The 22,423-nt window shown below is 47.8% G+C and overlaps 1 protein-coding gene across 11 annotated transcripts in view; it reads left to right on the forward strand.

Moving 5' to 3' along the window:
* The window catches only part of MTSS1 (MTSS I-BAR domain containing 1), a 160,849-nt gene that overhangs the window by 106,975 nt on the left and 31,451 nt on the right, over positions 1-22,423 (forward strand). For all 11 annotated transcript variants that reach the window (XM_061438646.1, XM_061438641.1, XM_061438636.1 and 8 more), the window contains exons 4-6: positions 15,960-16,044; positions 18,898-18,989; positions 20,402-20,476. In XM_061438646.1, coding sequence (XP_061294630.1) covers positions 15,960-16,044; positions 18,898-18,989; positions 20,402-20,476 — 252 coding nt within the window. The remainder of the gene's footprint in view (positions 1-15,959; positions 16,045-18,897; positions 18,990-20,401; positions 20,477-22,423) is intronic.

Below are 22,423 nucleotides of genomic sequence, written 5' to 3' on the forward strand. Positions count from 1 at the left end.
TGTGCATGGATCTAAAAAAAAATGCCCAGGGCCCTGGGAGAAGCCATCCTTAATGATGCTCTGCAGGGGTGACTACAGAGTCATATCCATGGTGACTTCCCCCGGGGTCCAGGGGTTAAGAGTCCACCTTCCAGTGCAGGGGTGCAGGTTTGATCCCTGGTTTGGGGAACTAAGGTCCCGCATGCTGTGAGGTGCAGCCAAAAATTTAAAAAAAGGAGGGAGGCACATCCTGCCGGGTTTGTGGGTACATGCACGCATGCGTGTGCGCTGTGTGTATAGCATGTGAACACAAAGCACGTTGTTGTGTTTTTGCCATGTGCAACCTCCCAAATGGCTTAACAACACCACCAGGGTCCTTTGCGCTCTATGTAGGTGACAGTTATGAATCTTCAGGTAGCATTCAGTGGCTGGAATTAGAAACCAGCTCTGTCCTTAAGACCTGCGAGGAGCCACCTTCCATGGCTGCTCTTGTTTTGTTCAACCTCATGGAACAATGGCAGCCATTACCAAAGAAGCCCTTTGTTTGGGAAGGGAAAGGTTCTTCAAATAACCCCCTCTCTTCCTAATCCTGTGCTCACTTTACTCCACAGATTATGGGGTTTGGGGTGGGGGAAAGCTCCCTGCCCTCTTCCCCTGAGGGTGGAGCAGAGTAAGGTCTCTGGCCCTAGAGATATTTCAGCTGAGTCTAGGCGACTCAGGCAAGGGCTAGAAAAATAACGGTGACAAGCTAAAACTGGGTTACTCCTAAGGCCTCCTTCAGTTTGTAAATTCTGTGACTCCGAGATGCCAAAGGTCCTTTAGGAAGTGGCTTTAAGAAATCTTGGGGCTGACTGCTGAGAATACCATTTGGTAGGTCCCTTGTCCTCCTTTACACGCTGCCAAGTGATTGTTGTCATGGCAACAGAGCTGCTCCTGCAAAGGCTTTACTAACAGCATATGAGGGGATCTGGAGCTTCCTGAGATTGTTAGTAATTATCTTCTAAAAAAAAAATGTACTCTGAATATTGCAAACGTTTTAATGGGCCCTCTTCCATCCTAATGGGGATTTTTGAGGCTCATTATCAGCCCCGTATCTTAAAACAAAAAGGCTTGATTCTTTGTTTTCCTTCCTTATTTTTCTTTTGTGTGTGTTCTTGCCTGGAAGAAGAGGCATTGAGTAGATGCTCAAATATTTCAGTTGAAAGGTTGGCAGAATAGCCAAACATTGATCTGAATATTCTTTATCATATTAGCATTTAGATATGCTCTTTCCCTTGCTGACATTGAACCTTAAACCAGGCAAGCCTCTCAGAGCTCACAGCTTGTGGATCTAGAAGTCCTGTTTTCTTTTATTTTCTTACCAGGGCGGGGCAGGGGGAGGCGGTGGGCGAGTGGATCCACAAGTGAGTCTTACTTGTAAAGAACCTCTTAGCGCCCTCTCCTGGGAGCTCAGATTGAGTCCAACTCTTCAGACTATGTTATTATCCAATTAAACTTTGTTTTTCTTTTTGTCTGCAAATATCTATTGAGTCAGAGATGGGTCATGCATCTTCCCCAACGCTGGGAATTCCATGGCGCCTCAGATATTGTCACTGGAGGCCAACTGTGAATGAGGGACAAAAGCCCAAGAAGTAGTAAGCCCATGCTGAGTCACCCAGGACAGCATTAAAAATGCACATATGTACCTGGGAGCAGGGAGGTGAGCTAGCGATTGTCTGGTCCCCTTATTCACTCCTTCCCTCCACTATTCCATCCTTAAATGCAAATGCAAGAGGCCTCTGAGCTGCTCGACCTCTGAAAGGCAGAAGAGAAAGATTACTCCATGCCCACTTTGCATACTGAGTTCTCTGCAGGCTTCTTTAGGTCCCAGGCATGGGGCGAGACCCAGGCCAGTAGGCACCCAGGCCACTTGGTGACCCCCTCTCAGCTTCCTTTGACTCACTTTGCACTCAGACATTGTCGGGTGCTCCCAAGTCTCCTCTTTTCTCTGGATCCTGCGTTGCCCTTTCTCTGCTGGCAGGAGGACATCTGGGAAGGGGTTGGGGAAGCTTCACCAGCAGGACCCTCTGCCAGCCGAAGTCCCCGAGTCCTACGGAGATAGAACATGGTGAGCAGTCACATTCTACACGGTCCTCCGAGTCCAGGACACAGGGGCCGCCTGCATTTCATCTGATCTGTAGGGTGGTGGCTTTCTCAGGAAACTGGGCAAATTAATTGCTTTTGGATCTGTATTCTACTTCTTGACCTTGAGACTCCATTGGGAAACTGGGTACTGAAACCAGTTTGTGCCCTTTGTAAGTGGGCTTCCCAGGTGGCTCAGTGGTAAGGAATCTGCCTGCCAGTGAAGGAGCCACAGGAGATGTGGGTTCAGTCCTAGGGTCAGGAAGATCCTCTGAGGATGAAATGGTAACCCACTCCAGTATTCTTGCCTGGAAGTTCCTATGGACAGAGGAGCCTGGCGGGCTGCAGTCTGTGGAGCTGCAGAGAGTCAGATACGGCTGAGCGCTCACGCACCACCCTTTGTAAACAGGTGGAGGTTGGGAGGGAGGGCTGGCCAAGGACACCTTGGTTGTGCTGCTTTCTTGCCTGCCAGAGCTTTAGACCTGCTTTCTCGTTTTTGGCTGTAAGAGCCAGCCTCCTGCTAGCTATACCACGGTTAGAATTTCAGTTGCTGTTTGATCAGAAACCATCCAGTCATTCAGGAACCATTGGGAAAGGTACAACCCGATAGAAATCAAGGGGAAGAAGACACTAAGATGGTAATAAGTCCATTTGAATGATCTGAGATGAATTTGGCTGGGAAGTTAGCTGCAAAATGGAACTCTGCCTGGATTTTATGGAGCCACCAGTGGAGTCTCAGCCCAAATGGAACCACTTTTCCCTTAGAATCTTAAATCTTAGCTTCTCCTGACAGGTTCCTCGTTGGTGTGGAATAGAGTGGGGAGGAGGGAGATGGACTAAGAGAATTGGGAAGAAAGGGTGTTACAGGCTCAGTACTCAAAGCTTGGTGTGTCTGCCAGGTCCCACTTACGTTTGTTGAGCACCTACTATGTCCAAAGATGTGCACACATCCCATTATGTGCTGTTTTACAAGATGTCAGTGTTGAAAACCATGGGACACTGAGTTCAGCTAAGCAGGGACGGGCCGTTTCTGGGACACTGTCCTGCAGCGGCCCCTCCTGGGATGGATCAGTAGCTTAAAGGGTGATCTGTGGCCAGTAGGGAAGGGTCCCCTGCTTGACTAAGCAGTGCCTCCATGCTGCAGGAAGCCGGCAGGGGGCGATGCGTGCTAAGACAGTCTGTGCCCACCTGATCCCAGGGCCTTGCGTGCTCACCAGCCCACCCATACACAGTCCAGCCAGGAAGTGGTGGCAGTGTGTTTTGAGTCTGGCTGATGACACAGATGTCTGGGTGGCAAGGTTGTTGTTTTCCTTCAGTCACAGAATGGGGATGGGGAGCAGAAAGCTACCTTCTCATCCACTAAATACATTGGTGCATATTCGCAACAGCGAGATGTTCTCAAGAACGGTTCTAACTATGGACTCAGCCCTGGATGAAAATCCTGAATTCTCCTGTGCCACTGTGGGCAAGTTGCTTAACTTCTCTGAGGCCCTTGGCCTCATCTGTAAAGTGAGGATAATAATTCCTATCTGACCATGATACCTACAGGAGGCGTATAATGAGATTTTAAAATTGAACACATTGTGCTTGCAAGTGCCTCTTAGATTGCCAACACTCAGTAGATGGTAGCTATTCTTAATAATTTGGAAAGCAGCAGAATTGCTTCCTGAGAGATGGTAAAGTCAGCACATTCTGGCATGGTTCAGGGAGGTACAGAAGCCCCTTAAAGGAACAGAATAGTACTTAGGCCAGCAACACTCAAGAGAAACCTGATTCCAGATACTGGAGGTTTTCAGCAGTAGCAGTAGAGCCCGAGGGTGGCATCATGGACCTGCTTTCTGGGGTCTCATCCCTTTGGAGGAAGTGAGTGCCTCAGACTCTGGCTCTGACCCCTAAAACCATGAACTTCCCTCCTCTGCTTCTAAATTCATCAAGTGACCCCCTGATTTACCTAAAAACTGCCTGAGAGATAACGCACAGATCAGCGGCTGCAAGCATCTTATCTGCCTGACAGTTCAGCTTCATGAGCTAGGAAAATGATGTGTGGTTTTGCACATCAGCCCACATCTGCTTTGCTGGCACGAGCTGGTGTCCTCGGGTCCCTCCAGCCTGGCCCTGGTGGGAGCATCTTTCTGTGCCCGTACCCCAGAGGGAGACCCTGGCAGCAGGCGTGCATGGTGATAGATGTCGGGGAGCCAGAGGCATTTCCCAGTGACACCCCCGCCAGAGCTTTTCAACCAGGCTCCACTCCATCGGAGACGAAGGCGGGCAGAGTCCCCATCGGAATGCCTTCGCTCCTACTCTGGTTTTTCCTAGAAGTGTGAGCGTGTTCGTGTTGCTGTGTTCCCACATTACCAGTCTCGCTTTGCTTTTAAAACAGCAACAAAGGAAGCGGAATATCGGTCCTTGTGGCTGCCAGTACCGTGCCTGCCAGAATCTCGTGCTTGCTGGTCTCAAGCCACCAGATGGTGGTGGGACTGTGTGTGTTTTTTTTTTCTTGTTTCCTCTGCTTTTTGAAAAATTGTGAAGTGGGAGAAGTTGGGAAAGGTGAGTTTGGCAGCTGACAAGTTTGCAGTATCTTCCACCCCACCCACACATGGGCACAAGGATGTCTTCCCAAAACGTGTCGCCAACCCTCCTTGGCCTTTATCGCATGCGCAGTATGGCATGTCCCGTGAACACCAACCTGGATTGTCCCACATATCTCGGCCACATACAGGAGCCCAAGAATACAGTTTCTGCACAGGAAACTGTGTGTTTTTCTCTTCCTTGAAGGTGGAAGCATGTTAGGTTTGCCATTGTAGCAAAAGGGAAGTTACACTTCCTTTGTCCGGGAGCTTTCAGGGTTTATTTTTGAAAATCTTTTTAAGTTTTTCTACTTTTGACCTAAGCCACCTCGTGAAGACAAAGGGTCAGATCCTTCCACTGCTTAAAATACTACTCACGTTTCTCATTCGTTCGTTTCCTTGGAATCAGATTGTGTATTTGTTGCAAGAATATTGTGGTGATTTAAATAGCACATTCAGAAAGCTGGCGCGGTGGTAAAGAATCTGCCCACCAATGCCAGAGACACCAGAGATGTGGGTTCGATCCCTGGGTCAGAAAGATCCCTTGGAGGAGGGCATGGCAACCCACTCCAGTATTCTTGCTGGAGAGGAGAATCCCATGGACAGAGGAGCCTGGAGGGCTACAGTCCGTAAGGTTGCAAAGGGTCGGACACAACTGAGCACAACAGGAATGTTTGGATAGTTCTGAAGCCATTTTCAGGACTAACATAATAAAGTATGTGGACAGTCTTCAGTGATCTGTGATGACCAGTGCCTGCCCTGAGTGGGGCTCCCTTATGTGGCTGATGTAAGTGATAGATGGTCTGCAGGGTAACTTGTAAGACCAGGAACTGATTGTTTATCCCTCACCCTCCCCTCCATGTAAACAGATACAGGACATCAAATGAGGCCATCTCTCCCAGTGGTCCATCTTTTCGTGCCTAAGGATAAAAATAAAATGCTAATGAAGCCAGGAGAAGCACAGTTTGTTGGTTTGATGTTCGGATAGTCTGAGTGCCCCCTTTGACCTTTGGTTGGAATGATGGTGCCCTTGAAAGGAGCCGGCCGCTTCACAAGGACGCAGCGAAGGACGCGGACGCATGTCTCTGAGCAAGAGAAATGGCAGCGAGGCCAGGACTCCTGAGGGGCGCCCGCGGCTTCTCTGCTTGTTATAGGCAAGCGCTGGGTGCCAAGCAGCAAGGCACTGCATATTTGTTGCTTCCTGAACTTTCCAAGGCACCTCCCAGCCTGCAGGTCACCCTGAAATCTGTGGCTTCTGAGTTTAGATGAGGCACGTCCCATGAGGGCGGGGGCTGTCTCTTCTGCTCACAGCACAGGAGTCAGACCACAGCAGTGTCTCCTCGGTGCTGGTGGAATATGGGATGCTGCTAATCTCTCCTCCAGCACCCTGATCGCTGTAAGATCATTTCTCTTAAAATGGTAAAGAGGGTCATCTCATCCAGCCTGGAGGTCACCAGGAAGATATGCTTCCTAGAGCTCCAAGCAGGTGTGCCCACTTCCAGCTGAGATCTCCCTGCCTGGGGTCCCCAGGGCTCCCCGATGACCCTGCTGTTGATCTTGCAGTAGGGGTCCACCTAATGGCCTTTCCGATTGGGTTCCTTGGACTGAACCTTTGCATAAAGCATGGACATTGTTGGCTGGCGCATCACAGTTGAGCCTCTCTGGGCATCAGAATTGAGTTCCCTTCTTCCTCTTAGAATTCAGGTTTATTTAATATTTTTTTTTTCAAAACCAAAAAAAATCGTTTATTAAAGTCTCAGAGTGCAGTTAGCATAATTGCAAATAAAGAAGCCATCTTCAAGACTAGTAAAAAGGTAAAACATCCCAATTCACAGGAAAAATATGAAAAAAGTATCAGATGCTTATGCTCTGTACCTCTGATTGTACATAAACCCCAACAAGAAGGGTTAAAACTTCAGCATATGAGGAAATTAATCTCATGATAGTTTTCAAGCTTCACTACGATCAAAACAGAAACATCTGTCGTTAACAAAAGAGTAAGAATTTTAGTTTTGACGCCTGTAAAACTAAAAGGGACACAGGTCCTGACTAATTCAATATCCATTTTCATTCAAACGTATGAATAAAATGATATGTTCTGAACTCAGTTTTTCCCAGAGAGCATATGCCCTTGCTTGCTGTGCTTAATGTATATATTATAGAAATAGCCTATTACCTCTCTCTTTCTCTATATCCACATACACACACACACATGAAATAAAATGTTACAAGGAGAGACAAAAAAATCTCTATTTCCCAAGTTTGTATAATTATGCATATGGAATTCGGGTTTATAACCAGGTTCCACTTCAGGACTCTCACTATCCCTTTTGACGCCCGTGTGTGTGCGTGTGTGTGTGTGTGTGTGTGTGTGTGTACTAAGTTGTTTCAGTCATGTCCAACCCTTTTGCAACCCTATGGACTGTAGCCCCCCAGGCTCCTCTGTCCGTGGGATTCTGCAGGCAAGAACACTGGAGTGGGTTGCCATGTTCTCCCCCAGGGGATCTTCCCAACCCAGGGATGGAACCTGCGTGTCTTAGGTCTCCAGCATTGGCAGGCGGGCCCACCAGAGCCACCTAGGAGGCCCTCTTAGCCTGTACCAAGACCTAAACTTGTGAAATGAAAGTGTCCCAAACATGGCAGTGAAAGTGCAGGAGGGGGGAGCCAAGCTTCACAGTCAGTTGTGATGCTGGTGTGGTGGGCGCAGAGCCGTGGGCATCACCCGGAACGGCGGGTGGGCCACCCGCTGGGCTGGCCAGAGCATTGGCCACTGGATGCTGAGGCAGTTGCTGTAATGCAAAGCTCAGACAGCGCTCTAGTCAGCCTTCAAGGTGAAAAGACACCTGACATTTCACAGTTCCAGGCTCAGCGAGCAGGAGCTTGAGAGGAAGGAGAGAGAGACATGCTGTTTCCTCGTTTACTGAACCCTCAGCTTTCCAAGCTGCTGCAGGTCATTGCAGAAGCGGTCCTGGATTTCCTTTCCAGTCTCTGTTAGCAGAAGGCTGGTGCCACAACTGTCCCAAGCTTTGCGACATAAAAATAAACAGCAAAGAGAGATCTCGGGCTGGAGACACCTTTAGGCGCTGGTTAGCCGGGGAACCTGTCTCCCTGTCTTGAAGGCATAGTTCACCAAGAGATAGATTCTCTGCAGTCAGTTGACCGGTGGACCTCTCAGCCCCGCGGCTTCAAGTTCTACCAGCGACCACTTGGTTGGTGCATAACTGTTGACAGCAAGGAGATCCTTCCCAAGCGGACCTTCTGGACCTCTCCTTTTTTACTATTATTATTTAAAAAAATTTTTTTTGGCTCTGCCACATGGCATGTGGGATCTTAGTTCCCCAACTGGTGATCGATCATGCCCTCTGCAGTGGAAGTCTGGAGTCTTAGTCTCTGGACCACCAGGGAAGTCCCTGGTCCACTCACTCCCTTTTGAACTTTTGTCTTTGAAGATGTTTGGGAAGAAGGAGCTGTCAGGGAGTTGGCAGTTCCTCCCTCTTCCCCTCTTGAGTTCTTGTGGCCAGACTAATAATAAAATTGACACAAGACAGATGAGCAGGAGAAAAAGACGCATTTTAATTCCTGTGTGTGGAGGGCTCATAGAAACGGGACTAAGGAAATAGTCAAACTTAGCAGCTTGTAGACTTTTAGATGAAACAGTACATCTGTAAGAAATAGGCAGGACAAAGAAATGTAGGTTTGGTGTCCAATTAGGGAAGAATCTAAACAGAGTTTGGGGTTGGGGTAATTAATGAGAGAGGTAACAAGGTTTGTTTAAACAGGCTTGGCCCGAATGCTCTTCTGTCAACAAGGGTGTCCTTCCATCTCCAGATGTGGGGAGCACAGCTTTCACAGGGCAGATGCCATTCTTGTGTTCAGGGAGATCGAAAGGAGAGTTGGAGAGAGTCCCTCTTGCATTGGCCGTTTCTCAAGTTCTTTACGGCATGTTTGGGGGTGGCACACCCTGAGCCCTAATGGGACAATTCTGGCTTTGTTCCTTTGTACTGTTACCCTGCCTTCCGTGCCTCATCCATTAGCCAGATCCTTGGAGAAGGATGATGTTAGATGTGGGAGAATTGGGGACTGTCACATACTGGCTAGCACATCATTGTGGGCGGACACTCCAGCCAGGGCTGAGGTAATTACTCTGGCCTCCACCTTCTTGTAGGACTTGACTGATTACTGCTGTATCAGAGCCCTGCTTAAGTGGCCCATTGATGTAACCAGGGCTCTTTATTTTCTCTATGATAACGTACCGACCTCTGCCTGCAATAAGCTCAACTTATTGTAGACTTCTCTCTGGGTACATACATTTCTTCTACCTGAGTTGTCAGCTTGACCAAGGGTCAGATGTGTGTTCCAAAACCTGTATATGCCAGTTGTACAGCGTTACATTATTTAATTACAAGGTATATAAATCTTTGGGATGAATGTGAAAAATCAAGATTGGTTGTTTCTGAATAAGTGGAATGTTTGGAAAGCTAAGATAAAAGCAAGTTGCTTTTCAAAAAAATATGTAGCTCGCCATCAGATTAAGTAGGGATGAGGCAGTTGTAAAAGATTAGGGACAAAAATGATTTTTAAAAATCTAGGATACCTCACATTGTTTCTCAAGAAGCCCCAACTGGAACCCATGGGTGGTGCATTTGGGGTATGATGACAGGAAACACCAGTGGGCAGAATCATTTCTTGGGAATATAGTCATCAACAGTTGAGTCTAAGCAAGTTAAACTCTCCAGTGACACAGCCGGCGAACGGGGGAGCTGGGCTTTGAATTCGCGCTGTCTGACTTCGGAGCTGAGCGCTTAACCCTTTGACTTGATTGCTCTTCCTCCTGACCCGCACACTAATTCTGGAGACGGCAAGGACATTGTGCTAAGACTCCAGACCAGCCACAGTGGGAAGCAGCTGCCATGGGTGTGCTGGGGCTTGCAGGCTCCTTGGGGTCTGCCTGTCACCCTCCAGAGCCTCAGTTTTTCCATTTATAAAATGGAGACAGTAGTACCTACTTCCTAGGATTGCTGCAAAGATCACGTTCCCTGCACCATTTCATGGCTATCCCCCCAGCCAGTCCTTCCAAGGCTGGGCCCTCCACCTTTAGCATCTTTGACGTCACTTTAATCCTTGTTGCATGGCAGATCCTTATTAGGGGATGTGTTGTGACTCCCCATCCCACCAAGAGAGGTTGCCATTCCTACCCCTGGTCCCTGTGAATCTGACCTCAGTTGGACATGAGGTCTTTGCAGGTGTCTTCAGGTTAAGATGAAGCCATTAGGGTGGACCCTAGTCCAGTGCAACTGGTGTCTTTATAAGAAGAGAGAAATTTGGACACAGACACACACAGAGAAGAGGGTGCCTTCACGTATGTCCCATGTGGAGAGACACACACTGGGAAATTGCCAGGTGAAGATGGAGGAAGAAACTGGGGTGATGTTTCTATCTGCCATGGAGGGCCAGCACCCATCAGAGGGGGCAGGGAACAATCCTTCCCCAGCAAGTTTCAGAGGGAGCAGGGCCCTGCCAACCCCCTTGATTTCAGACTTCTACCCTCCAGAATGGTGAGACAGTAAGTTTTGGTTGTTTTAAGCCAACCAGTGGGGTTCTTGGTTACAGCAGCCTAGGAAACAAAGGCAATACTGAGTAAATGTGGAATTTGTGTCTTCGTGTGCCCCACATTCATACTTCGATAGCCTAAGCTCTAGATGTTTTACTTCTTTCTATTTTATTTTTATTTATGTTTTATTAGAGGCTTTATAGGAGGCTTTTAAAGGAGGCTTTGCGATGTTGTGTTAGTTTCTGCTGTACAATGAAGTGAATTAGCCGTACATGTATACACGCATACATGTATCCCCTTCCTCTGAAGCCCCCGCCCACCGCCCCGGCCTACCCCCTGGGTCATCACCGAGCACGGGCTGAGCCCCCTGTGCTGTACAGCAACTTCCTGCTAGTGATCTGTTTCACACATGTTGTGTGAAACTTCTTTCCACTGATTGTCTCCTTTGCAGATCACCCCGTTTCAATCGCCTACTGATTGTGCGCTACTTTTTAATAAAAAACCTTTGCTTGTTATGGGAGGACGTTCTTCGACATATTACACAAAAAAGAATGAAAATTGTTGCCATCAACTGTTTGTGCCTCCCTCAGCAGTGAGCGACGGACTTACTGTGCCTTTTGGCCACAGGGTGTTTCCTGGTACAGGGAGGAAGCACGAGGCTGTTGCTCCCTTCCCTCTTCTTTGAACTGGCAAGAAACAGAACCAAATCAAAGTGGCTTTAAAAATAAGGAACTGTGTGTATTTGCAGAACTGGAGCCCCAGGTTCAGGAGAGTAGGCTCCCAGTGTGTTAATTTGGCAGCTTTGTGAGCTCACCTGGAGACTGGGGCTCCTTCTCGGTTCCGCCCGCAGAACGTGCCTTCTCCTAAGGCAGGAGTCCCCACTGCTGTAAAGATGGTTAACCACAGCAGTTGGGCAGCCTGCTTCCTGTTCTCACCCTGTGGGGTCTCTTGTGGGTGTTGATCTTAAGATCAGGGATATTTTCCCCAAAGGCTTCCCCAGCAACATCTCAGTCTCTTGTCTCGTCCCTGAACCAGCCACTGCCAGAGCAGATGGAATGAGATCATGTTTCAGTTAATCATCTGAGGATGAATGAATGGACTCTGGACAGAGGACCCAGTGCCCCATACATTCTCCAAATTAACAACTCCTACTCATCTTTAGTAGGCAGAATAATGCACCCCCCAAAAAAGACATCCATGCCTTCAACCCCAGAACCTGTGAATATGTTACTGTACATGACAACAGGGGCTTTGCACATATCATTCAGCTAAGGATCTTGGGATGGGGAGATTATCTTGGATTATTAAGGTGGGTCCATACAGCCCAGGGACAGGGGAGCCTGGTGGGCCGCTGTCTATGGGGTCGCACAGAGTTGGACACGACTGAAGCGACTTAGAAGGAGGAAGAAGGAAGATCAGAATCATAGAAGATGTGAGGACGGAGGCAGAGGTCAGAGAAGCGTGAAGGCGCTACTACTGACTTGAAGGTGGAGGGAGGTGCCACGAGCCAAGGATTGCAGGCAGCCTGTGGGAGCTGGAAGAGGCAAGGAAAAGGATTCTCCCCTAGGGCCTCCCGAGGAATGAAGCTCTCCCAACACCTTGATTTTAACCTGGAGAAATTGATTTTGGACTTCTGACTTCCAGAACTGTACGATAATAAATGCATACTGCTTTAAACCACTAAATGTGTGGTAATTTATTAGAGCAGCAGTAGAAAACCAGATAAGCAAAATCCTACTGTATCACACAGGGAACTGCATTCACTATCTTGTAACAAACTATAATTGAAAAAAATCTGAAAAAGAATATATGTATATACATGTATACACATAGCTGAATCACTTTGCTGTGCACCAGAAAATAACACAACATTGTAACTCAACTATACTCCAATTTAAAAAAAAAAAAAAAAGGCGAATACACCATTGTTTCTCCAGGCTGACCTTGAATCAGTATAGAAGTATAGACCTTTGGTAAGATAATAAGAATCTTGTATTGATTTTGAATCTTCTATTGTATGCACAGAGAAGTTACACAAATATTTATGCATTCAACAAGAGGCAAACCCATTCCCTCACCCTGCCTCTACCTAGCCAAAAATGCTACCATTTTGCCCTGCAAAACGGTCAGTGTTGGTTCCGTCATTCAGCCCCAGTGCCGGGTGCAGGGAAAGCAGAAACAAGTAAGATCTTGTCCTCACTCCCAAGCTGCCGAGACCGTCTCAGTCATTTGATTCCATAAATATTCTCACTGTCAGCTCAGAGCTCGTCCAGATGTCTGTTCTGGCTTTGTAACTAAAGCCAGTTTCCTCTGAAGCTTTTCAGACCTGCTGATTTTTTTGTTTTTAAGTTTTAGCAAGGGTCAGGAAGAGCAGAAGACATTGTTAAGCACATCCACAGATAGAGCTATTTTTAGGGGCCCGGAGTGGCGGAGATCCGCAGTCATTCTGACGGTTGGGTCCTGGCGTCCACGGAGGAGGTTAGCTGCCTGTCTCCTGCCCTCATGCCCCTTGGACAGAGAAGCTGCTCTTTGGGACTTTTCCCTGTGGTTCTTCATTTCCTCCTCTCACAGGAAGCCCTGTGCCACAGAGCAGGGGGTCCCCAACCTCTGAGATCTAATGCCTGGTGATCTGAGGTGGCGCTGATGTAATAATACTAGAAATAAAGTGCACAGTAAGTGTCATGCACTTGACTCATCCCCAAACCACCCCCCTGCCCGCCCTTGGTCTGTGGAAAAATTGTCTTGCATGAAACCAGTCCCTGGTGCCCAAGGGCTGGGACCCGCTGCTGCAGAGCAGGGGAGCCGTGCACGAGGTCTGTGTGGAGCTGCTCGTTAGCACACCACAGCTCAGTTGTTGCCGGGAAGCCTTGGGCTTTCCCGGGGATGATATATGTCCAGTGGTGACCTGTGAAAATATCGGGGAAGCTACCAGAAATCCAGGACCAGAGAAATGGAGTTAGGGAGCCAGGCTTCGAGGTGATCTTTTCCAACCATGGCATTCTATTTTGAGCAAACTGAGGCGTGGGTAATCAGTGACACAGCTCTCGGTCACATGTGGAGCAGCTTAGTGAGGATTGGAGCTTAGTCCCCGTGGTCTCAATTGTGGACACTTCTAGGCTTGGGAACTGAAATAAGAGAGCTGGACTGTGAAGCCCTGATACCCATAAGAGTGTGTAGATAAGTTAGCTTAGCAGGATGTTCTGGGCTCTTAGCTCTGCTTCCCATCTCCCCTTGTCTGTAATAAGTGCCGTGTGCTGAATGGATAAATGCACAGACTCTGGAGGTTTGGCCTGGGTTGGAATCCACCTTACTAGCAGTGTGACCCTGGTCAGATTACGAAAGGTGCTTTCCTTGTCTGTAAGACGGGGGTGATAGGAACGGCAGCACAACAGGTGAGCTGACTTAATGAATTCATATGTGCAAAGCAGTCATCTTGGGGCCCAGCACTTCCTCAGCTCTAACAAACGACTTCCTTCCTGGGACCTGAAGCATCGCTCTCCAGCACTTTGGCTGACTGCATGCTTTTCCCATCATGTGCTGCATCCTAGGGTTTTATTCAGCCCGCTCCCTAGAAAAAGATGTTGTTTCTTGTTTTTACTATGGTAAACAACATTTCAGTGACTATCCTCATAGGTAAGGATTTGCTTTCACCCTTAATTGTTTCCTCGGGTAAAATTTTCAGCGTAGAATTGCTGGGTCAAAATGGGAGCTTGTTTTTTTTTGTAAGACATGTCTTGATAAATGCCGCCAGATTTTCCTCCAGAAAAGTACTAGTTTACACTCTTACCAGCTGTGAGTGAGTGCGCCAGTTTCCTTGCGTCGCCGAGTTATTAACTTTTAATCAAATGAAGGCCCTGGAAAAATAGGAGAGATTTCTCCGGGGATCAAGTGTTCCTAGTCCATGCTCATAAGAATCTGAAGGGAGCCCAGAAGGCAAGTGGCGCGTGTGAAAACAGCGCCCTCTACTGGTTCTCCCTGGTGGAGCAGCGCGAGCGGCAGTAGACGGTCAGGTTGCCACTGGCACTAACTCAGATGCCAGGAACTACAGAGCAGTATTTTACCCTTCTGGCCATTTAGAAAGTCAGCCTCAGATGAGCTGTAACTCTCACTCAGGTTCTTTTGCAGAAGTACTTAATCAGCTAGGGGAGAATTTGCTCCGAGGGAGCCCTTGGTACTGTCTGGAGACATTTTTGGATGTCACAGACTGGGGCCACTGCTACAGGCTTTTGGTCGGCTGAGGCCAGGAATGCCGTGAACCATCCTTTAACAAAGAATGGACCTGCGCCTGTGTATCAATAGTGTTAAGACTGAGAAACCCTGTTTTAGAAGAATGGCTGCAGAGGCTTCTTTTCAGGCTAAAATAAAATATAGAAATATCAAATATTTATCACCATCACTGCTATTTTTTGGTTCTGGAAACCTGATAGTTTTGCAGAATAAAATGGAAAATAGGTGGAAGTGAAGCAGCACACTGGCATTTCTAGGAGAGAAGGCAGAGCGGAAAATACAGCCCATAATAAATAACGTCATGAGTACTAATGAGGGAGGGGATTGTTTTCCTATTAAATTGACTTGGTTAAACCTGCAATAAATTTCTGCGGCTTTCCCTTGAAGATCTTGTCTCTTCCTTTTTTTAAAAAGAGAGTGCTTTTTGGGACACTTTTCTTTCTGATTTCGTGAGCCCCAGTGTTTTCATAACATTGATAATTGTGCTTTCCAGTGCTTGGTGCAGGCTTGGTGCAGACTTACCATCTGTAGTTACTATTTGCCCCCCCCCTCCCCCAAGCCCAAGTAAATGCTGATATAAACGTTTCTAAGAGGGGGAAGGAAAGGAACTTCAAAAATAATCTTAGAGAAGGGTGTGCCTGAAGGGAAAAGTACGACAAGAATTTTGGGAAAAACCAAGCCGTATTTCAGTATACTTTGACATTGGCTGAGTTTGAGGACTTTTCACACTGGTGTTACCCAAACCCATCAAAAAAAAAAAATTCCCTGTTTTTCATTTTGCTTTAGCCCTGCCCTTCTCTGCACTGCTTGCGTTCTAGAATATGCGACTTCATGCAGTAGCTTCACTGGCTGTTCTGAATAATGCTAGAAGGAGGATTTTGCCAAAAGTGGAAAACAAAACAAAACTACAGCTTTTCCCTAAATATCAGATACTATTTTAATCATCTTCCTTGAGAAGTATTTTTGACCCTGTGGGTTGTAAAATCAACTTCTGTGTCACAGTCAGTATAATAAAACAATAGAAAATATTAGAGGGTATTATTATATATAGTAAAGGTAGCTTTTATTTTGGTGATTATTTCAAGATGTGTAGCCATGTATGTATCCTGCTGGTTCAGACAACAAAGAATCTGCCTGTGATGCAGGAGACCCGGGTTCAATCCCTGGGTCAGGAAGGTCCCCTGGAGAAGGGAATGGCTACTCACTCCAGTATTCTTGCCTGGAAAATCCCATGGACAGAGGAGCCTGACAGGTTACAGTCCATAGGGTAGCAAAGAGTCAGACACGACTGAACGACTAAGCACGCGTGGACACACACACACACACACACACACACACACACACACACACGTTTATGTCTGTGTGCACAAGCCTGGTGAGAAGTTGGAAAGACAGTGGCTTGGGTTATGGCACAGTGAAATCTGGATGGTTTTTCCATTTGTTCGTTCTTCTCAGGGTCTTCCTGATTCTGACTTGCCTCCTGTCCCTCACGTCTGCCTCTGTTGCTTTCCCAGGTGGCACCAGGGAGATCGGATCCGCCCTGACCAGGATGTGCATGAGGCATCGGAGCATAGAAGCCAAGCTGAGGCAGTTCTCCAGGTGAGGACCATGTTTCTCCCAGATCTCAGACGGCCCTGATGACTTCAGGTTATAAAGCTGATGAGGAGCATCACTCGCCTCGAGCAGCGCGGGTTTCCCGGTGACATGAAATCCCCACAACCCGTCTCTCATCACAGCCTGTCACGCTGCTCACTCACCGAACGAGTTTGTTTATTTACTTATTTTTGGCTTCTCTGGGTCTTTGTCACTGCACGTAGTCCTTCTCCAGTCGCAGCAGCGGGGGCTAGTCTCCAGTAGTGGAGTGCGGGTTTCTCGTTGTGGTGGCTTCTCTTGTTGCAGAACACAGGCTCTAGGCACGCAGGCTTTAGTAGTTGTGGGGCACAGGCTTTGTTGCCCTGTAGCATGTGGGATCTTCCCAGACCAGGAATTAAACCTGTGTCCCCTGCATTGGCAGACAGATTCTTAACCACTGGACCACCAGGAAAGTCCCCAAGGAAGTATTTCACTGGGCGTCTTCTATGTGCCATTTCCTTTTCCTGCCTGGAGAATCCCATGGACAGAGGAGCCTGGTGTGCTACAGTCCATGGGGTTGCATAGAGTCAGACACGACTGAGCAACTAACATTGCTGTGTGCCAGGCGCTGGTCTGGGCCCTGGGAATATGGTGGAGAACCGGATGGCCTGGGTCCCTGCCTTGCGGAGCCCATACCCCCAACCTGGGGATCTTCTCTATGTGTCTCATCAGTGTGGGGAGCCGGGCATCCCACTGAGACCTCTGGGCCCCACCCCTACAGGAACCTCCTAGGAGGAGAAGCTGCCATGCTGGATAGTGGGGTGTGCACTGCTCTCCTGTTACCCGGGCCCTGAGTGCATCCTCCAGACCCACCTAGGAGGGCAGTGGCGGCTCGCAGAACCTTCCACGCTGCCAGCCTCTTGTCTGTTTCACGTGCGTCCACAGTGGGTAGAAATGACAGTGGCTGGCATGGGGATTTGGAGTCACCAGTGTTCCAGCGAGAGTGGGACGTCCTTCCAAACAGATCAGCATAATTATCAGTTGTCCTCAGTCTGCTTTGTGAATTGCGAGTTGCGAAAGAGGCTGGCAAGGTGGAAGCCCTCTGACCCTCTTGCAGGGCCATCTCAGGTTGCCAAATGTAGCAGCAAACACGCCTTGTCTTGAAGTCAGCTGGGCCTGGGTTTGAATCCCTGGCTGGCCATAAGTGTCCTGCAGTATGGGGCTGGGGTCTCGGCCCCTGGCAGATGGGTGTAGGAATCCCTGAAGGGTTCTTGTGCAGATATACACAGTGTCCACACAGCAGAAAGCACTCACTGGAGCTGGTGACGAAATTGAACTTCCTCCTCCCTTCCTTGCCCCTGGGGAGTCCGCCCTGTGATGGCACCCCCGCCCCCCGCACCTCTTCCCACACCCATCATCTTGTTTACCCTCGGGCCAGTCTTGTGACCCTCATCCCATTGTAATGATGAAGAGACGCCAGTTCCATCAGCCGCCGTGCATCGAGCACCTACTATGTGCCGGGCACGATCTCAGGTGTACAGAGCATAGCCCTGACTAGGACCACATTCTGCACTCACAGGGCTTACACTGCAGACACAATAGAAACCTGCCAGACTGTCAGGCAGTAATGAAAGATAGGAGGAGAAACACTTGGGGTGGGGTGGATGGTGGTTGCTGGATACAGGCTGGTCAGGGAGCATCTCTGTTCAGAAGAAAAATCTGAGTGGAGACCTGGAGGGAATGAGGCTGGAGGAGGACATATGAGGGTGGGAGCTGCCAGGAGACCCTGGTAAGAAAGCAGGGAGGTCATACCTAGAATTTGGAGATTTTCAGCAGGCTCAGGATCAAACGGAGAAGGCAATGGCACCCCACTCCAGTACTCTTGCCTGGAAAATCCCATGGATGGAGGAACCTGGTGGGCTGCAGTCCATGGGATCGCTAAGAGTCAGACACAACTGAGCGACTTATTTTCACTTTCATGCATTGGAGAAGGAAATGGCAACCCACTCCAGTGTTCTTGCCTGGAGAATCCCAGGGACGGCGGAGCCTGGTAGGCTGCCGTCTGTGGGGTTGCACAGAGTCAGACACAACTGAAGCGACTTAGCAGAAGCAGAAACAGCAGCAGCAGCAGGATCAAAAAGCAGTCTGAAAACTGCCTTTGTCATAGTTCTCACCAACATCATTCAAACAATTTATGGGTATTTTCTAATTTTTTGACAACATCTCTATAACGTAGGCTTGGTTGATTTTCCTTCCATTGTACAGAAAACCCTGTGTCCTCTGACTCATGATTTCTCTCCATGGGGTGTTGTCTTTCCACTTGTCTAACCGCGATCTGTTTGGGAACCTGCACAAAATAAGAAGGGGTGTACCTGGAGAGCCTTCATCCCTCTGATCCTCTCTAGGCTGTCCACAATCTGCAGTCACGACTCATTATCCTGAATACACATCAGAATCACTTGGATCTTTTTTTTTTAAAGTAATTCTGGGGCCCCACCCCAAGTTTCTATCAAGTATTAGGTGAGGCCCAGGTGTCTTCTCTTATAAAGCTCTCCAGCCGGTTCCCTTATGCAGTGAGGGGCATGACCCCTTTGGTCTGCAACCTTGATTGTGAATACAAGTGTTGGAATTTTTTAAAAAGGCGATGAGAAGAGGTCACACCAACCAGTCATGTGTACAGCTTCTTAACAGTCATTGAAAAGCATCCTGAGGACACGGTCATTGTGAAATTGGGGGGTTTGGAGGTAAACTTGGGCTTAGGGTGCTGCCTTGTCCTGCTTCAGGTAATTATGATTCGGGTGTGTTTTGACAACCGAGTGTAAACCTTGACAACAGATTATATCTGTGTAATTTCTCCTTCTCTTTGTCTTTTTGTGCAAGTGCTTTAATCGACTGTCTGATAAACCCACTTCAAGAGCAGATGGAAGAATGGAAGAAAGTGGCCAACCAGCTGGATAAAGACCACGCTAAAGGTACGGGGCGAGGTGGCTGACGCACGTCAGTCTCAGATGGCAGGTCGCCGGCTGCTGCCTGTGCCTCTGCTGGGGTCCCTGGTGTCACCTGGAGGACGTGCTTCTCCCCCGCTGCTCCTGTGGGCGTCTCAGTGTTGGAGGATGAAGGGTGGGAAGTGATCCCACCACAGGACTCAGTGCTGGGTTTGGGGCATGCAGCGTCACTCAGTGGATGCCGTCATTGTCCCATGGCGTCAGTTGCGATCAGCTGAATTCAAAGTGATTGTAACCTTACGCTTAAATGCTAGAGACTCACACTTCAGGCATTTCAGCACATTTTGAAAACCAGACTTTTAATGATGTAAGTTAGCCTTCGGTCTCCTGCCCAAAACTGGCCATTCTCTTTGTATATACCTTCAACCGGTGGGTCTCAAAACCTCACGTGTCGGCTCTAGGGACTGAGTGGTCCAGACAGACATCACCCCATCAGTCTTCCTGGAACCAAAGGGTAGGGGTGCTGGCGGTGTGGAATGGTCAGGAGACCCTGCTCCCAGCATCGTACAACCTGCAGTGAATGTGGTGGAGGGAAAGCGTGTGGGCCGGCAGTGATGCCAAGAGCATATAAAAGAGAGCTCTGATGGATGCCAGGAGCATATAAAAAGAGCTCTGATAGGCTCAGGGCGGGCGGGAGGGAAAGGATGGGGGTGGCTTTGTGGGAACTGGTCAAATTGGTGATTAATCGACTATGAGGGTAGCAAAGGAGAGAAGTATCAGAGCCAACTGTCATTTCAGATGTTCGTGCCTGGGTGACGGAAATGCCAGCAACAGAAATGGGAAAGTTTGGGGTGGGCATGAGCTGAGGGGGGCAGAGAGAAGTGTTGGTGGGGCTGTGGCCGTGTGGGCTGCCCCGCCACTGGGTCCACAGGGTCCAGCCTCGGTATTAATGTGAATGTAAGGCAGCCAGGCCTTTCGCACTTCTCTGCCATGTGGTCTAGTTTCTCCTGTAGTCTGAGATGCTCATTTTTGAATTGTAGCATCTGGCCAGCATCTAACCATGTGGGTTCTTCTTGGAGTGAAGCCCTGTAGATTTGGGCCTTGGGAAAGTAGATAATACTGGAAATATTTCCTGTTACTTACACTGAGAAATTGTGAATTTTAACATTTTTATTGAAGCCTTCCCAAGTGCCATCTTTTCTCAGAGCTGGTATGAATGAATGCTGGAGGAAAAGACCCTGGTACATTTTGTCCGTTTTCATGTTCATGACCCCTTTGCTGTAAAATGCATCAGAAGATTTTTTACCATTTTATATTCCAATAAAGGTATTTATTGCACATCAGAGTTTATGCTTTCAGCGATAAAAGTAATGGCTGTTGCTAAAATGTTTTCTGTTGAGCTAAGTGGTAAGATTGTTCAATTTTTTTCTCTCTCTTAGAATATAAAAAAGCTCGCCAAGAGATAAAAAAGAAGTCCTCAGATACACTGAAACTGCAGAAGAAAGCCAAAAAAGGTAACTGTACAAATTCTGCCATTAATATGTTGCTTTGGGAAAATGAACACGTGCTTGATTTTTCTTTGAAATAGAAAGTCTTCAATCAGACTTCCTTACATATAATGGTCCTGTGAACAGATAGGAGCTAATAGAATCTATCAGAACCAAAGTCCCCAAGTGCAGAATATCTATTAATTTGAGATACAAAGTGGTACTTGACTTGTTCCCTCCCCCAACCTGATCTCCAAAATTTGACAGTTTCCATGTCTATTGTGCATTGTGATGAGACCTATAAATTTCTTGGAAGCCTTGGGATAGTACATAAAAGCCCTATGCAAATGTTCTATAGTAATTATTGCAGAAATTATATAATTTTCTCCTCCATCCTTTATAGCCTATAATCTCCAAAACCCTTTATTAAATCTTGTGAAAATGTTAGAAAAGCCTGCAGTGGGAGCTGGAAATCATGCCTGCATAGGGAGATTTTTCATGGGTGTTCTTAAGGGTGGGAGCCAGGTAAGGAAAGTGAGACTGCTGGTGTAAGACCCCTCCCCCTAGCCGATCATCGTTTACAGACCAGTTAATTACCAGATCCGCTAGCCAGCTTTGCTCTTCCGGCTTGAACTGGGAGTTTGAAGAGAAAAAAATCTAGCTACATCCACTTTGGAAGCATTTTATTAAGACCTAACAAGATATAGGGACTCTTTTCTTGAACTTGAGAATGTAACATTCCCTCTAGACTCTTCTTCTCAATACCCGATTTTGAATTTGCAAATGGTTCCCCCCCACCTCCGCCCCTATCAGGATGCTCTGTGGGTGGGTAGTCTTTAGCGTTTGTTTGAGACAACTTTTTTAGGTAGACATCTCCAAAACCAAAGTTCCCCTTTCCTAAGCAAGTGGTTCTCAGTTGGAATTAAAAGAAACATCTGGAGAGATGGGACACGTCGATAGAAGAGGAGTGAGGATAGGACAGACTTTTCAAGCTAAGTGTCATCTCTCCCCCCACCCCCCGCCCCCCAGTTCTTATAATAACCAGGAGACCACATATAAAGGCAGCAGGATTTTCACCCACGATCAGTTTTTCCATTGGTATTGGCCCCCGTTTTCCTTTTGGATGTGTTTTCCTGTTTTTGGTGCTTCTGCAGTTTACATTCTAACTTAGGCACCTGGGAGCTAGCATTCCACAAGTGGAATAGGCTTTGTGGCCAGTAACATTTTAGTGAGTCTAGAGGTAAATGTAAATAAAACTGCCACCCTACTCCATTGTATCTGAGGTTTCATGGAAGAACAGGTTGGTAAAAATTTGGAGCTGAGCTCTACCTAATTGATACCATGCCAGCTTTGAGATAAAAGAGATGAATGGGTTTTCAGAGAGGGTCCAAGTCTATGGACTTGAAAAAGATTTGGGAGTTTGGTGGAAAGGTTGAGGTAAGGAAAAAAGTAGCTGTTTTACTTTCTCTCTTCCAGAATTTTCTTTTCAGAGGCCTTAAGTTCTTGGCTGCAGTGATAATCCTTTTATCTGAATTCTGCCTGGAGACTGAAACAGTCTTTGTCACTCAAAGTCACTGGCATTGTCCAATTAGCGGAATTTGGACCTGCAGGGAATGCCTGATAGGTGGATTGCAATGCAACATAAAAGGAAGTTTCTGGCAATTAGACTTGCCCAGCACTGCTTGGGCTGTCTGGAGAGGGAAACAAACTCCCCATCAAGGTGCCGGATGGAAAAAAAGTCAGGAAACATGGGGTGCCGGACTGTATTACGTGAGAAGACGCTGCTGGTCCTGGGACTGGGGAATAATCAGCTTTTGGTTGTGAGGCACTTGGACCTGAAGGCTGAGACAGTGGAGGCTGTGATCAGGGGCTTCTGAAGCATCCATCTTGTCAACCCCAGTCATATAGCTGATGGTCTTGGGCACCGTATTCTTTCCAAACAGGAGAGCCATGACGGTGTTCTGACGTCTACAA

Source organism: Bos javanicus, chromosome 14 (assembly GCF_032452875.1).
Source record: "Bos javanicus breed banteng chromosome 14, ARS-OSU_banteng_1.0, whole genome shotgun sequence".
NCBI classification, from domain to species: Eukaryota; Metazoa; Chordata; class Mammalia; order Artiodactyla; family Bovidae; genus Bos; species Bos javanicus.